The 18,031-nt window shown below is 41.8% G+C and overlaps 1 protein-coding gene across 2 annotated transcripts in view; it reads left to right on the top strand.

The window, feature by feature from the left end:
- Positions 1-18,031, top strand: part of LOC117727440 (glutamate receptor ionotropic, kainate 2-like) — a 52,720-nt gene that overhangs the window by 13,879 nt on the left and 20,810 nt on the right. Inside the window, exons 2-6 of one of the 2 annotated variants that reach the window (XM_034527758.1) lie at positions 2,107-2,274; positions 2,829-3,086; positions 5,475-5,656; positions 7,944-7,997; positions 9,411-9,584. In XM_034527758.1, the coding sequence (XP_034383649.1) occupies positions 2,107-2,274; positions 2,829-3,086; positions 5,475-5,656; positions 7,944-7,997; positions 9,411-9,584 (836 nt within the window). Of the gene's footprint in view, positions 1-2,106; positions 2,275-2,828; positions 3,093-5,474; positions 5,657-7,943; positions 7,998-9,410; positions 9,585-18,031 lie in introns of both variants that reach the window. The other variant, XM_034527757.1, reaches the window with a different exon arrangement.

Here is an 18,031-nt window from a genome sequence, read left to right as displayed (position 1 = left end):
TTATTATCTATTAGGTCAGACTGACACGATTCCAATCATCTTTAATGGTGATTCTCTGGTATTCGCTCTTTTTCAGATTAATGTGCAATTTCATTGAAATAAAATCCAATGAATAGCAGCATGTTCACATCCCATTGCTGTATATGAAGACTAATGCATGATAACCTCATTATCATCACTCAATGACAGTGAAGTACAAAACATAAACAAAAGTGCTTTTACAGGTTTACTCTGAATATTCATCTTCCATGTCACCTTCTTCTATTCTCTACTGGACAATACTTGTAAAATAAAATACTATAACATAAAGTAAGGAAGCACAGCATATATGTGAGCCATGGTGACAGTGATAAAACTCAAATTAATGACATCTTTTCCCTCCTGCATTCCCTCTCTATCCCTTCCTGTCATGGCCGGCAGCTATTTATATCTGCTGTGTCTGTTACAGTACATATCTCACTCTTTCTCCACTCTTTAAAAATGGCCTCACTCCCTCTGTCTTCTTCTCTTTCATTCTCTTTTCCTTCCCTCTCTGTAATTGAATCGATAAACAGTCTTTAAACGTTTGGACTTCGTCAAACCGACTCTCTGTCCTCCGAGAGGATGGCCGCCGTGGACGGACTGCTGAACCTTTTCTCAGAGCCGCTCTCACAACCCCCTTTCATCTTTTTTTTCCCGTCACGTCATACATTCTCTTTTAAGTTTGATTTCTGTAAAGCTTTCTCAGGATTTTGTCCATTCTTAAAGGTGTACCAGCTTTCGTAACGCCGGTTCGCTTTTTTTTCTTTTCGGAAAGTTTAAAGTAGTTGCTTCACTCTACAGCTATTTCAGTTGTTTGACAAATACCTTGTAACATTGTAAATTGTAATATTAGCGTATTGCGTATTGCACCACCTACAACATGACTTTACCTCTTTAAAAGTACTCATCATTATTCTCTATGACCCCAATAACACCTGTATGTCCTCGTTTGTATATTTGATGGATCAAAACTAAATATTAAAAATGAGCACGTACATTTGATTTGAGTTTTTGTTGATTGTCAAATGAATGCAGGTAAAAAATGTCTTTTCATAATCTTTAGATGAAACACATGTGTAGTCTGTTCAAACTTTTTCTTCCTTAGTTTCGGATTCTGAACCACATTGATGGACCATCTGGAGCTTTATTCTTTTTTCTTCAGCTCAAAATAATTCTGAGAGGAGCTGTTTTAAGTTCACAACACCTTACTTTGCGATGGTAATTATATTGTCTGGCTCATGCGGTGTGGTGAAACAGCGTGTATTGTTTATTTTTGTGTTGTAGGCTTTTACTTTGACAAATAATGAGCATCCCGAGGTGTGAATCACATATATCTAAAAGTTAACAAGATTTCTCAGGCAGGCACAGCATGAACCTCCCTTCAGGATGCTCTCCCATTAAAAATCAACAGTCAAATATGTCGCAGAAATAATAATGTCATCCTCCGAGTCGATTTGTTTTTAATGAGTATAATTAAAAGCTTCCTGATGCTTTCTGATTTGATTGGCCTTCTCCTTCACGTTGTCTGTCTTTCTGCTCCTGTCCTTCTTTCTATTCCTCGTTACATATCTCACTGGTTCCTCCCATGGCTCTGTTTTTCCTTTCCTCCACTTTTTTTGTCTTTTTGCCCTCACTCCCTGCGCTCTTGTCTTTCTTTGCTCGCCTCTCATTTGAGAATCGTTGAAATCAATGGGACAAAGTGGAAGAGTGAACCTTTCTGCCAAAGCTGACTGAGGGAGTTAAAGAAGGGCACTCACCCCTGAACTCACCTCCTAATGTAGCTAATTGCCTATAATTACACTGACAACTGCCACAGAATTCAAATTAGCTGAGATCCAGACTCCTTTTTCGGCGCTGTAAATCAGCTCCATGTCAACGTCCGACTGAGCTGTGTAAAGTGTTGCACACAATAGCACCAGTTTTAAAAAACGATAACTGCCTGAGCTGTAATTGCCTGCATCATATCGACCATTTTCTTGAATGTCAATTGTGTTAATTCAGGGAATCTGCTGTTATTACAGGAGAAGCAAGTGGTTATTCAGAGGGATTGTTCTCAGCTGTTACTTTTTTTACTTTAACCCTCAGGAGGAATATTTGAATCCATTGAGAGCGGCCCTTCCGGAGCAGAGGAACTAGCCTTTAAATTTGCCTTGAACACAATCAACAGGAACCGCACCTTGCTCCCTAACACCACGCTGACCTATGACATCCAGAGAATAAACATCTTTGACAGCTTTGAAGCCTCCAGGAAAGGTGAGTTGGGAGAGATGCTATTAAAATTGTTTAACAGATCTTTTTGATTGCAAACAACTTATTTTCGAAAGTGAAGAAATAAATGGTTAGTCATGTGGCTCCAATGCATTTGAGAAACGTACTCTTAACAGGGAAGACTATATTTAAAAATTACAAAACGAGTAATAAATAAATCATCCAAGACTCGGTTCCAACATGTTTCTGTTTCTGAACATTAAATACCAAAGAGTGCAGACAAACAGAGGCACTGGCTGTGTCTGAGATCCAACTCAATGGTGCGCTGTATTTACCAATATTTTGATTGTAAATATTTTGAATGTAAATTGTATGCACTATCATGGAATAGTTGTCGGACTAAACACTACTTTAGTAAATGTTGTTTTTAGATTAGTGGAATGGTCTAAAACTCTTGGCAGAGATGTGTACTGCATTACCCATGTGCTCGTATCCATGCATGTTTGTTCTGACAAACAAAACGAGCCCCCCCTCTAGTTGGGGCTGTTACCATTAGCATTAAGCTAACTTGTTCCTTCTTCTTCTTGTTACCCTACTAGCATGTGATCAGCTTTCCCTCGGGGTGGCGGCCATTTTTGGCCCCTCACACAGCTCATCGGCCAATGCAGTCCAATCCATCTGCAATGCGTTGGGAGTGCCCCATGTCCAGACCAAATGGAAGCATCAAGTGTCAGACAACAGGGATTCGTACTATGTCAGCCTGTATCCCGACTTCTCCTCCTTCAGTAGAGCCATCCTCGACCTGGTGCACTTCTTCAAGTGGAGAACAGTCACTGTGGTGTATGACGACAGCACAGGTACAGGTACAGTCGGTGTCTGTCTTCATCTCTGCGGTGCTTCCGTTTTGCCTGCTTAGTGTGACAGTGTTTTAAACCTGCAGCCTTCACACCTTAAAATGTCCAGAAGAAAAGAGGTACTAGGTGAACTAGAAAAGAAGCACTGCAGCTCAGAGTTCAGTGAGTGCTTTGTAACCTGTCAAGTTAATTCAGAAATCAATAGCTTACTGTTCTGCCTCAGTCCTGCAGGTGCTGCCCATGTCAGTCTTCCAGGAGAGGAAGCAGAAGCATAGAAAAAAAAAGAACGGCATTACCCAGAATGACCCAGTGTCTCTTCAGATTAATGCAATGCAGAGTTGTATGTGGGGGCTGACAACAGACGTTAATAACACAGAGACACTTGATTTCTAAAGGGTGTCTATCAAATGTGTCTGTGAGCCATTTTGTCTGTCCTGTGACTTTGTGAAGAGACTCATAATATGCAAGTCGTATTTTAGCTTGAGTGCAGGGATATTGTTATGCGACTAATCGCTCCAGAGAAGATAACAATATTCAAATGCTCATTCGAAATTTATGAGCTATTTGGCGTGATGTGGTTGACAGCTTCATGTAGGTAAATTAGACTGAGTTGAGAGGAGCTATACATTTTAGACAGGTTGCATAATGAATTCTCTCCCTACTCTGAGCAAATTAGTATTTTTTCTTGGAGTTGACATCCTAAATTGGGCGGCTAAATAGAAATTTAAAACCTGTTTTGTTCCTTTTAACAAGCAGTGTGATAGTTTTACTGCTATTTTGCTTCTTCCATCATCTCTATAACCGCCAATCCTGCAGCATGCTAGCGCCGTACGCTAACCTCGGACTGTGTATCCCAATGACTCGTCCCACTTGCCACATTATTCTGATTCATCTCCTTGACCTCTCTTTGCTTCCTGCCTTGGAGCTCAGTATGTTAACACCCTCATTCTCCAGCAAACTGCCCCAGTGAGATGGCAAAAGGTGACCTCTCGCCTCTCTCTCTCTGTCAGAGAGAAGTGGCTCGGGCCTCCTCTGCCGAGTGTTTCAGCTATAACACACCTGACGCCCTGAAAAGTGTGACAGCTGCATAGCCACGTTGCTTTCCCCCACAGCTTCCACCTGGTCCCGGGCTGTAATCACACAGCTTCATGCTCCAGGGCCCCGCACTGCTGATTGGAGCCTATCTGACGGCTGGCAGGAAAAACTATCGGAGGGGATAAAATATTCACACACAGCCGTTAGGAGATCCAGGGGGAAAGTCTGAAGGCATTAGCCAGAGCTCACAAACATCGACAGTGACAGTGTTTCTCAAACGTTGAGCTCCCTTGACAGTTTTTATTTTCTTGCTTAACACCTCCCAAAGTGTCGGCACGAACATAAACAGGGAGATGTGTACAGGCCCTAGAGTAGGGATCTATTGGGATTACCTGAAGAAATCTCTAGGTGGTTCGGTGTTACTTGTTAGAACAGTACTGTTCACAACAAGACCTGTATGTGGCTTTTTCACACCAATCCTTCTATAGGCCTCAGGGAGACACAGCCCCACTCACAGTAAGACCATTAAACTAGTCACACAGCACTTCATTTCAAAATAAAAAATAGGCTGAGCTATCCCAAAGTGGTTCCACGAAAAAAAATCCTATCTCTCTACAGTTCCCTCTCCAACTATCCTCACGGCTCCATCCATTTTTATACCCATGACAAGTAATCATCTCTCCCATCAATCCGGCCTCTTTCATCCCGCACTCTGAAGTTCTTTACGGAGGGAGAAACTCATTGTAATCTCATCGCAGTATCTCCCGGAGAGCTTTCTCCCTGAGTGTGTGGCCGAGAATTGGAAGGTGAAGATTGTAGCTCAATATGTGACGGCAGGCTCCCTAGGGGTAAGTACAAACTGGGCAAACAGAGCCTCTCTCATCAGAGCACATCTGAAGTGTGTGAGAGAGACCGGAGAGGCGGGATTGACCGCAGCTTTCCATCAGGATAAGATTGAACCTTTTCCATGCTGCTGTTCGGTATCATGGAAGACAAGACCAAATTAACATTTTGGAGTCTTCTATGGGATTGCAAGTTTCTGTAGGAGGGTGCAGATTGAGGTTCTTTCCATTTTGTGCTTTCGGTACAAAAGGGTTCAATGTGCTGGGTTGGTGTTAATTCTCTTGATAGGTCTGTAGCAGTCTGTTTGCTTGCCAAGCATGAGTAGGAGGATCAATAGACTGTGGATTAGGAAGGCATGCATATGAGCCTTTTTTCTGCTGAGAAAACCTGAATCCAGTTGTTTTTCACGGCCTCCTCGGCATCGTGGATACTTAAAAATGGCAGCAGATCAAACACGATGTGGCTGCGTCTTTAAAATTCCTTTTTCGCAATATGTGTCCTCTTTGTCTGCAGGTCTCATTCGACTGCAGGAGCTGATCAAGGCACCGTCACGATACAACATTCGTTTGAAGATCCGACAGCTGCCCACGGAGACCAAGGATGCCAAGCCACTTCTGAAGGAGATGAAGAAGGCAAAGGAGTTCCATGTCATCTTTGATTGTGGACACGAGATGGCTGCCTGGATCCTTAAACAGGTATGAGCCCTGTTTATTTCATTCATTGCAACAAAGGCAAACCTGGGGACTATGTATAGTACCCCAAAGTAATTAATATGAAATAAATTGATTAATAAATGAATTATTCTAAAATGAATAGTCATTTCAATAAATGTATGTTAAATAAACATGAGAATTGGGGCAAACTGCCTACCCCAAGCGAAGGAGTTCAAGTATCTCGGGGTCTTGTTCACGAGTGAGGGTAAGGTGGAGCGGGAGATCGATAGGCGGATCGGTGCGGCTGCAGCAGTAAAACAGGCGCTGTACCGGTCCGTCTTAGTGAAGAGGGAGCTGAGCCGGAAGGCAAAGCTCTCCATTTACTGGTCGGTCTACGTTCCAACCCTCACCTATGGTCACGAACTCTGGGTCGTGACCGAAAGAACGAGATCTCGGATACAAGCGGCCGAAATGAGCTTCCTCCGTAGGGTGGCCGGGCTCAGCCTTAGAGATAGGGTAAGGAGCTCGGACATCAGGGGGGAGCTTGGAGTCGAGTCGCTGCTCCTTCGTGTCGAAAGGAGTCAGCTGAGGTGGTTCGGGCATCTAGTTAGGATGCCTCCTGGACGCCTCCCATTAGAGGTTTTCCGGGCACGTCCAACTGGTAGGAGGCCCCGGGGAAGACCGAGGACACGCTGGAGGGATTATATCTCCCGGCTGGCCTTGGAACGCCTCGGGATCCCCCAGAATGAGCTGGAAAGTGCTGCGGGTGAGAGGGAAGCCTGGGTCGGCCTGCTGAACCTGCTGCCACCGCGACCCGACCCCGGATAAGCGGGTGATAATGGATGGATGGATGGAGAATACATTGTGGAATTTATTTATTTATTATAAATGTAAACTAATTATGTAAAGCTATCAAATTAGTATTATTCTAATAATAACAGAGTTGTATAAGAGTTCCTTAAATGTGATTTTATTTTCACAATATCACTTTTCATTTTATAATGTCGAATTTCAAAATATCACTCTCAGTGACAATTCAGTTTTCACCTATGATTTATACATATTATTTCATTTATATACATAAAAACATGTATATTACATATATATTCAATAATTTGGGGATCCAAAATATTCACATTTAATATGTAAATAGTAAAAGCACGGTGGTGTAGTGGCTAGCACTGTCGCCTCACAGCAAGAGGGCCGCGGGTTCGATTCCCAGTCTCTCCGGGCTCTCCGGCTTCCTCCGACAGTCCAAATACATGCTGCAGGTTAATTGATCTCTAAATTGCCCATAGGTGTGAATGTGAGAGTGAATGGTTGTATGTCCCTACATGTGCCCTCGATGGACTGGCGGCCTGTCCAGGGTGTCCCCTGCCTTCGCCCTATGTCAGCTGGGATAGGCTCCAGCGCCCCGCGACCCTAATGAGGATAAGCGGTATTGAAAATGGATGGATGGATGGATAGTAAAAGCAGTTAAATTAATGCATTATTGTGCTACATTTATAAATAGGATAGGGTTTCCTGAATTAAATGAAAACGATATTACCTCAAATGTACATAATTTCCCTTTATAGAAATGTGATACTCAATACATAGACTCAAAGTCATTATGTGTATGCTCTGAAACAATAAACTTATACAGCAGAGTGTTCCCTTTATTACTGCTTCTCTCTTTAAGCACTGATGCAAATGATTTAGATCCTATGTTCTGCTCTTCGTGTCCTTAATCTCTTTCTAGAATATTAGATCTCTACTACTGACCCGTCATAATGGAAGCTCTCCATTGCACAATAAAGGTTTTTTAATTAGAAAGTCTAATTCTGCTCACAGGCATGTTAAATTAATTCTACAGAGGAATATTATTTATAAGAATGGTGGGGGTTCCTATTGAACTGAAGTCTTCTCGGAAGCATATTGCAATGTGTGAATTATCACAGCCTTATTACAGCTGTGTCTATGGGAAGCAACAATAATATGTATTGTTGGTGAATACTTTGTCTCTAAAACAAAAGATAAACAGTTTGATAATGGCTTTTAACACACTCAGAAAAGGTTAACGTTTATAGACAGTATTTTTTTATCCAAGAACTGCAATGCTTTCTTGTATTTATTATGGCCACAAGTGTTATGATATAATTCAATATTTCTCTCAATCAATCACCAAATCAAAATGGTCTCTTCTAAAGTACAAATGATTCTTTTCTCAGAGATGCTAGTGTCAGACTATACAGGTTACAGACTAAATGAAGAATTAAAATGAAATTAATAGTCACATGTTCATTAAGCTATTTTAGTTACTACCTAATGTTCTTTTTTCCCCCCGTAGGCCCTGGCCATGGGTATGATGACAGAGTACTACCATTATATTTTTACTACCCTGGTGAGTACGCTGGCACTCCTTTTATTCTTACAAAGGCAATTATATACTATTTTGTTATTTTTTGTAAGTACTATATACTTGAACATGTCTTTGTTTGGGGTTTTTCCTGTTTTTTTGCAGAGCTTCTTGCCAGACAAAAATACATCATCTGTCTAAGTGTCAAAGCAGTTTTTCTCTCACAATAACATTAAATATGACTCAACCAGGAGCCAGTCAAAGAAAAACATGCTATTATTTTCCTTTTGTGTCAACCATTATGAACCTTAACTACAACCTGCATTCTTGCTGATAGAAATGATTAACATTGAAAAGCAGACTCATTGTCATGCATTTTATTATAAATATACTCTCTGCATTTTAAAGTATCAGATCTGAAAGTTGAACTTCAGTGAATTTTTCCCAATGCTTCACCAACCATCTCCCCGCATGTGGCTTTCCACAACCCTGAGTGTAGGAAACAAAAGCATTTGGATCTATTTTATTCTGACTCTGGCAGCGATTGAAGTTCTTTCATCTATCCACTACAAAGAGTGCTCGCTACGTTGCAGATAAACAGCAGCACATCTTTACTGAGCCCAGAGAAGACCGAGAGCTCAGATAATAGCCCTGAGCAGAAGAGACTGTCTCCAATTTGGTTAATTATAGCTAACAAACAAATGGCATGCTGTGTTGTTTGGAGCACAAATGGATGGTCTGAGTGAAAGGTCGAAGAAAACCTGAAAAAGGCATTTACCAGTGCACAGGACATGTAACTAGCCTGTGTGCATCCACAGAAGAACATGGTTAGATGAAAGGGGGAGTGATCGACAGCAGGTATGTCATTGGGAAAGAAAAGAGAATAATGATTATAGGCCTCTGTCAGCTGTATGCTGCCGCTTGTCGGGGTGGAAACATGCCTACGTTATTAACATCAGCCAGTGTTTGGCCGGTTGGAGGCCACTGTGCCCGCCAAAGCTGCTGTATACTGGTACCGAGCCATCCATTCGGCTTTAGGAATAGGACAGCACACATTGACCGTGGCACCCCCATTCTGCGTCCATCACCTGCTGTTGTTCTGTCAACTGTGTTGTTGCATCCCAAAGACATCTGCCTGGTGAGATGCCAGACATGCTGTATGCAGGACGATCGGGTTGTCCTTTAACTTCCACATGATAGATGGCAGTCCACCAAAAGCCTGCCTGTAACCTTGAACACATTGACTTCATCGAAGCTGCTGTCTCAGCATGAGATAAAATAGCTCCTGAAATACCTTCAACCGCACTCTTCTGCAATCACTTGTTAAAGCTGCCACTCAAATATCTGATCTTGATCATTGAGGACAGGTGAGAAGTGCCCAGGTGTACAAGCAAAGATGATAAATCAATCATAGTGTGCAGCTTAAACACATCTAGACTTTCATCTTTATGCATCCAGGACCTTTTTGCTCTCGACATGGAGCCCTATCGTTACAGCGGAGTCAACATGACTGGGTTTCGCATCCTCAACACAGAAAGCTCTCAGGTGTCGTCAATCATCGAGAAGTGGTCAATGGAGCGGCTACAAGCCCCACCCAAACCGGACTCAGGCCTGCTGGATGGATTCATGACAGTAGGCTCAAACTCTTATATGCTGCTTACGTAATGCAAATGTTATGCTGTGGATGCAAAAACATGTTTATAGCTGCAATTCATTCTTATATGTCGAAAGGACCAAATCCATCTGAAGCCATCTTTAGGGCTTTGATCTGCCAGCACGTGTGTAATAATAATAATATAATGATCTTTATTGTTGTTGTATTTGTGTTTGTTGCTGGAATAAAATATATATACAGTATATATATATATATATATATACATATATATGTATATGTATGCAGCAATGTGACTGTGCATCATCATTTTTTTTTTAAAGTCAAGTGTCAATCACAAGTCCCATGGTACAGGGCCCCTGGGTTGGGCAGAGGAGCACCTTGAACGCCCTCTGCGTGGTGCTCCTGGGTCTAAATGCTCCGTAATGAGGCGGTGTGAATGGTAATAGACGTTTATCTGCCCTCCTGCCTTTCACAACTCTCCTCTGGGATCGTGGCCAAAATGTGACAATCTGTCAGTGTTCATGCAGAGAGAGGGAACAAATTGGATGGAAATAATGGCCTTGGATTTTTAGGATGGTATCCAAAAAATCATGGGATAAGGTGATTTGAAAGTGAAAAAGGGAATGGGACATTCAAGGTCCCTCTCAGGGTGTTGTTGTACACAGTGAATTTACTCCACCTCCCTCATAGCGCCTTCCCTTGCAGACAAACACCTTCTTTTTCCAGCTTTTCTTTCTTCTGGCCAGCTAAAATCTGGTATCATTAATCTGAGTAAAGAAAGACTTGTCTTTTCATCAAATACTTAAAGACGAAAGGAGCCTTAATTCACACTATATATAGTTCACTTTGAATATACAGTACTAACATCTTTAAATATAGTAATATCATATCTATTTTCCTCAAACAACAGTGTGTGTATTCTTTTTCGCATGTGTCAAACTCAAGCAAAGCAGTTACTGTATGTATGTAAAAAGATTAATGCAATGCATAGAGAGGCTAAATCACTAGATTGTTTTTCCTCCACCGGAAATTATATTCGTGGAAAACGTTGAATTGATTCATTAGCATTGCATGAATCATTTTGTCAGATCCTATACTACATATTGACATATCTCACTGGACTAGAACAGCCATTAAATAATGAATAATGCGTCCAAAGGCTCCTGCAAGCTTGATAAAGTACTTCATTAAAGTGCTCTTTTTATAAATCCCGGCTCCGATGTATTTTATTCTTAAGAGTGTTTCGCCCTAAGAGGATTCCTTAGAATGCGTCAATGAAGAAACAGCAGTACGAATATAAAAACATTGTCATTTTATTGGTATAATAAAGGATTAATGGAAAAACAGTTTTGCTGGTGAATTTGAAAAATAGCACATACCTACATTATAAACGTCTGAAATAGAATAATCAGATTTTTCTGCAACTAAAATGGACTTAATTAATTTACAGATCTGCCTGAAATTTATGCTGCAGTGCTCGTTGCTGAAAAGCCACCTTAAGGGTATCATTAAATGAAAGTGGCCTACAGCAGCCAGTGTGTGACCTTCACCCCTTTCCCAACCCTCCTTCCAGCCTTTTATTTCCCTTCTCTCATACCTTGTTCTCATTCTCTCCAACACAGAAGCCTTGCTGGGCTCCGGGCTTGTTTGTGCTCGGTGACCAGGCAACAGTTTTGTAACGATGGTTACCAGGGCAACGCCATCCGTGTCACCTTGTGATTTCATGAAGGATTGATTGACTGAGATGGGAGGAGGAGTAGGGTTAGCGGGATGGGGAAGGTGAGATGGCGGCAGCAGGAGGGTAGTTGATGAGAATGAGGAGAACGTGGAGAGGTGAATGTGATGTACTATCACGCCACTTGGCTCGCATTAATGCGGGGTAGTGTATAATCACAGTGACACTTTGAGCCTTGGGTGAGGCCGAGTGTGGCCTCTCAGGATAGGATACATAATGAGAAGCCCCTCTTCGGCCCAGTGCAAGCTCGCAGCCACAAACGCACTCCGACGTGTGTGTGTGTGTGTGTGTGTATGTGTGTGTGTGCGTGTGTGTGAACGTGTGAACGTGCAAGCGTGTGTGATCTTGTTGGTTTATTCTCGACTCTTTAATCATATCCCTATCCATCTCTATGTGAATTAACAGCAGTTAGGGACCAACAACCTGCTTAATGATAGATAGATAGATAGATAGATAGATAGATAGATAGATAGATAGATAGATAGATAGATAGATAGATAGATAGATAGATAGATAGATAGATAGATAGATAGATAGATAGATAGATAATTGTATTATTGTAGTATATATATCCCATCTGTGCCTAATTATTGCCTGCAGCTAATGAGCTATTTGGTTGTAATTGGCATTCTTTTAAATCCCCATTCACTGAGCTAAGTATATACTCTGATTTAATTGAGGAAAAGTTGAACAAAAATAAAAAACTGTTTGGGCCAGATATCTTTCACATCTGCATCATTTTATTTATGTCTACATTTCACTGAGCTATAATTATCACAACAGAGGGCGGTTTGTTCTACAGTGTCAACACTGCAATTCAGAATCTGAGTCAGAATCAGCTTTATTGGCCATGTGTGTGTGCACGTACATGGGATTTGACTCCGGTTACATGTACGCTCTCGTCGTACATACATGTAATATACAAATAAAAAGATAGATATATAAAGACATTAAAGACAACAGAGTAGCAACATATATGTTCAATACAAAAACAACAACAGTGACAATGAATTGGGGATGTTAGTGCAGCATGTGGTGATAGTGCAAGTAGTACAGATGGATGTGTCTGGTTTAAGTGTTCATCAGAGTGACGGCCAGTGGGAAGAAGCTGTTCCTGTGTCTGCTGGTTTTGGTGTACAGTGCTCTGTAGCGCCCACCAGAGGGGAGGAGTTGGAACAGCAGCTTGTGTCCAGTGCGTGAAGGTCTGCAGTGATCTTTCCAGCCCGCTTCCTGACTCTGGAGGTGTACAAGGATGGAGGGCAGGCTGTAACCAATGGTTCTCTCAGCAGACCTGACTATGCGTTGTAGTCTGTCTCTGTCCTGTTTGGTGGCCGATCCAAACCACACAGTGATTGAAGAATAGAGAACAGACTGAATTACTTTTTTTTACATTATTACATGTCATTTATCCAAAGCGACTTACAATTTGGACCATGAGTCCGAACTCAGAACAACAAGAATCAAGCAAGTACAATTTCTTCAATAACGTTAAACTATAAAGTGCTAAAGAGCCATTTAAGTGCTACTAAAGTGTTAAACTACAAAGTGCTATGAGTAAGAGACATTTAAGTGCTACTAAAGTGCTACTACGGCTCTACCTTCCCTATTCAAGGTATTGTCAAAAAAGATGTGTTTTTAGTTTGCGACGGAAGATGTAGAGACTTTCTGTTGTCCTGATGTCAATGGGGAGCTCGTTCCACCAATGAGGAGCCAGCACAGCAAACAGTCGTGACTTTGTTGAGTGTTTAGCTCGAATTGAAGGAGCTACAAGCCGATTGGCAGAAGCCGAGCGAAGTGAACGGGCTGGGGTGTACGGTTTGACCATGTCCTGGATGTAGACCGGACCCGATCTGTTCGCAGCACGGTACGCAAGTAGCAATGTTTTGAAGCGGATGCGGGCTGCCACTGGTAACCAGTGAAGGTCGCGGAGGAGCGGAGTAGTGTGGGTAAATTTCGGGAGGTTGAAGACCAGTCGAGCAGCTGCATTCTGGATGAGCTGTAGAGGTCGAATGGCATTAGCAGGTAGACCTGCCAGGAGGGAGTTGCAATAGTCCAGCCGTGAGATGACCAGAGTCTGAACCAGAACCTGTGCCGCCTTCTGAGTGAGAAGTGGTCGTATTCTCCTGATGTTGTACAGCATGTACCTACAGGAGCGTGTTGTTGCGGTAATGTTGGCAGTCAGGGAGAGTTGACTGTCGAGCGTCACTCCGAGGTTCCTGGCAGTCGGAGTCGGAGCCAGCACTGAGTTGTTGAAGTTAATAGTCAGGTCGTGGGTGGGAGAGCCTTTTCCTGGAAGGAGGAGAAGTTCAGTCTTGTCCGGGTTAATTTTCAGGTGGTGTGCGGACATCCACTGAGAGATGTCAGTCAGACAGGCAGAGATTCGTGCTGCTACCTGGATGATGGCGGAGTAGAACAGGATCAGCAGCTCCTGAGGCAGGTTGTACTTCCTGAGCTGACGCAGGAAGTACAACCTCTGCTGGGCCTTTTTCCAGATGGTGTTGATGTTGGTGGCCCACTTCAGGTCCTGGGAGATTGTGGATCCCAGAAACCTGAAGGTCTCCACCGCAGACACAGTGGTGTTGAGTATGGTGAGGGGGGGTAGTGTTGGGGGGCTCCTCTTGAAGTCCACTGTCATCTCCACAGTTTTGGGCTTGTTCATCTCCAGGTTATTTTGACCACACCAGAGGACCAGCTGATTATTGTGTAATAGCTCATAATAATGACTCACTTTTTGGTAGAGAGCGGTTATTTGAGTAATATGTTTAACATGTTTAACATGATATGGTTGCTGTTGTAGTTGACATGTGACACTTTCAAAAGCCTGTTAGCTTAACCTGTTAGCTTAATTGTAAACAAAACAGGCGCATGAAGATTCTCAAGATACTGACAAACTAATAAATACAATCCGCTAATGTAACAATTTTTTTCCTTTCCATCAGCAGCTATTACTGAGATATCCTTCGGCAAGGCCTTTTACTTCAAATCAGCAGAAGAACATGCATGCTCGGCAAACTTTCCCAGGATGCTGCACAGGAAATAATTGCTAATGACAATGATTAAAAATTACAAAAACACACACACAATTTGTCCCCAACTCATGAAAGTAACTTGCCTTTTTTTCGTTCTAAAAACCCTGTTTGACTACACGTAGTACACAGAAAAGCTACTTTTGGTGACACAAAGATGATGAAAGAGGGAAGGGGAAAGACGCATTGAAACACCTAAGTGAAAATGTTGTACAGTATTTCCATACTTATATGGTTATAGTCCTTAAGATTTTAATTATGTAATGCTGTTCATGGCCAGCATTCTTTTCAGCAGTAGCTGTTCAATGTATTTGCCTCCGCATGTACTCGTTAATGGCAATCTGCCTTTCCCCCATGGGATACAAAGTGCATACCTACGCACAAAAGATTGACACAAAATTATGCATGATGGGTGCCATTTCACTAAATTTGCAACATAAGATAATTTCCGCTCCCGTTAATCCTAACACATTTCACAAATCAAGACCAACTCTCTACTTCTGACCCTTGGCTGATACGAGGCGCTGCCACCGTTTACAATCTGCACGTAAGCAGTGCTTGAAAATCACGGACCCCTGAATTTAGCTCTTGAGACATAATCCAGAGCCTGCATTGTTTTTACATAAAGGCAACATTCGATTATCAATTCAGTGGATTTCCTCATCAGAAATGGATTAAAACAATGACACAATAAATCCCCGCAGCAACAGTTTACTTGGTTGCTCATCTTCTTTCACTCAAGGTGTGTTTTCTGTCCTCACTGGCCGGTATACACGTGCTGGTACTAGATCAATAAATACTAAAATCATATCCACAGGGTTTAATGTAATGTTATAACTATTTATGTGGATGTTTTGTTAAGATTAAGATGAACAAGTATGCTTATTGAGAACTACAGTATGTATGTTTTTATCATTGCATTTGTATACATCTGGAGTAAGTGGCACTGTGTACACAAAGACAAACAGGGGGGGAGCAGGGATGCAGAGAAATGTCCAGTGGGGTGGACAGACGGGGGAGACAAAGGGAGAGGACAGATGCATTTCTGCATCAACAAGCACTGCTGGGAATAGAGTAGGGGCAACCCACGCAGTGCGGGATGGCTTTGCTTGATGGCAGCTACGCTCTGGTTAGAAGGTGTTTTTCCACGCATGTTTACATACAAGTGTTTGTTTGTTTTCTAGTGCATGTAAGTGTGAACCACATACTGTAAGATGTCTGATTCAATTCCCAACGTTTGGTGGAGAAACTTGGCTCAGAGTTGCTGTTGGGTAACAGACGGCTGCTTGGAATCTGAAGAGAATACCGACACATGAACCCCTCTTCCATGTGAACTTCATTCATGCACATTTTAGCTGTAATATTACTCTTTAAAATATACCACTCAGTGCATGTGTTGGTCACTGGTCATTGATCACCAAATTGAAGGGGGCCTTGTGAAAAATAGTTTAGTTTAAATCAAATAACATACATCATAGTTTTTATTTCCTAAATGTATTGGTATATTTTACGCTCTAGTTAGGTGTTATTACAACCTGCAGTGCTTTGATAACGCACATATTATTTGCAGCTACGTTGAATACCACGATGCTTTCCTGTACTCCACACAGGTTCACAGGTTGGTTGCGTCCATTACAGCAATGTGATCTCCCTCCCTCTGATCCTAGTTGGCAGAGGAGAGGGCCTTTTAAAGACCGCAACTGTGGAGAGCAGACACTCGATGCCCTGTGCCGGGCAGCACCAGCTGGGCTTGGCACAGCATCAACATTATTAGCGCTGACGCTCCCTTGGTCCATAGAAGCCTTTTGTGAGCAAAAACCAGCAGCCAGAGAGAGATCGATAGACGGAATTTAGAAAGAGATTAATTATCTTTGCCCTTGATTTTGCTAACACACTTTACTTCAATGTCTCGTTTGTTTATTGTCTTAACGTAATGAAACAACACTGAAAGAGGGGGGAAGAGAATCAGCACAATGATTTCCTAACAATATCCTTTGAATTGTAAACGCTTTGTTACTCTGGAAATGTTGGGAAGTGTATGTCACTGAAGTGAGGGGAGAAGAAACGTGTCTATCTACTCTACTAGCTAAACGTCACTGGAGGCTGATTAAATATGAGGAAAGACCATCATGTTAAACAGCTACTTAATCAGATGTAGGTTAGGCAGTGTGGTGCTAATTGAAGTGGACAGCAGGTTGTTTCCTGAAGGGTCTGCATGGTGGGACACCACTGCTCAAAGCATGCTCAGCCTCTTTGGTCAGACTTAATCAAATAGTTATCCACGTATCATATTTGATGTTTTCCATCTGCACTTGCTATAAGAATCTGGGCAGGAAAATCTGAAATTATCACTCGCTAAATGTGTGTAAATGGTTGGCAGTGGCCAAAAAAAGGTCCATGGACCACTTTAGCAGAGAGAAAAAACGCACAACACAAAGACACGTTTATTAAGGTTAGCGTATGATTGGATGGAGGTGCACGCCCACTCGTTACTGTATCAACTTCACTAGCTTTCAGGTGTCAAGTTCCACTGAAGGAGAGAGAGAGAGAGACAGAGTATGACAAGGGCAAAGGCTGAGAGCTCTTAACCAAAAAGAGCAAAAAGAAAACAATGCAACGGTGAATAATGTTCTGTTCCCTTAGCTAAATATTCTCTGTATAAAAAGTGAAAGGTTTAGTATAAATTGCACATATTGCATATCAATAAATATATATATTTATATGTGTACCTGTGGCAGGCAATGAAAAAGGTTTATTCCAAACCCTGAATCTGGGACATTTTAATTTATTTTTATCATGCTATAATGGCTCTATTGGCCGTCAGTCCCCTCTAAATTGCCGGTAGTTGTGGATGGTTGTGTCTATAAATATCAGCCCTGTGATAGACTGCCGACCATCATCCTCAGCTGTACTTTGTGTTTGTGTCGCTAACTAGCAAATGTTAGCATGCCAACATGCTTAACTAAGAAGAAGAACATGTTAAACGTTATACCTGCTAAACATCAGTATGTTATGAACATTAGCTTTTTGCTCAAAGCACTGATGTTCATAAATGCAGCCTCGGGCTGCTAGCTTGGCTGTAGACTCTTCATCGTGTTGCATATTCAACTTATATATTTTGCTTATTGCTTTCACACAGAATTGTTATAGGAATGCATCTGGTTTGCAAATAAAGTAATAGTAGTATAGCAGCATCATGGGTTTGTTTATAACAAATAGAAGAGGTAGCATGAGCAGTCTGTGCATGTTTGAACTGGTTCTCCCATTTAGCTTTGCAAACTAAATGCTTTGTTTTCAGTGTTTGATACGGGACACAACCTTTCTTTCTCGCCTTTGACATTTTTCCAAGTTGAATTTATATTTACTGGCATTACAGGATAAAAAATGTAAAAATACAGTGAGGAGGCAAATTATTCTTGTAACAAAAAGATCACTAAGATATTGATCTAAGTACAGTGTGAGGATGAAAAGGAGATGTTGTCAATATGTATATATTTCTCAATATTTGATTCGATGAGCATCCTTTAATTGCACCATTACTGAATAAATGTATATAGACATAGAGTTCAGCTCAATCTCTCACCACTCCCACGGGAGCCTTTCTTTTAAACAAAAAAACTCTGCAATGTAGTCCTTTACATCCCCTTTTAAAGTGTGCTTAAATCTACAATAAAACCATGAATGTGCTTTCACATAAACCCAG

This window comes from Cyclopterus lumpus, chromosome 24 (genome assembly GCF_009769545.1).
Source record: "Cyclopterus lumpus isolate fCycLum1 chromosome 24, fCycLum1.pri, whole genome shotgun sequence".
NCBI classification, from domain to species: domain Eukaryota; kingdom Metazoa; phylum Chordata; class Actinopteri; order Perciformes; family Cyclopteridae; genus Cyclopterus; species Cyclopterus lumpus.
This window is presented reverse-complemented; position numbering and strand designations above follow the sequence as displayed.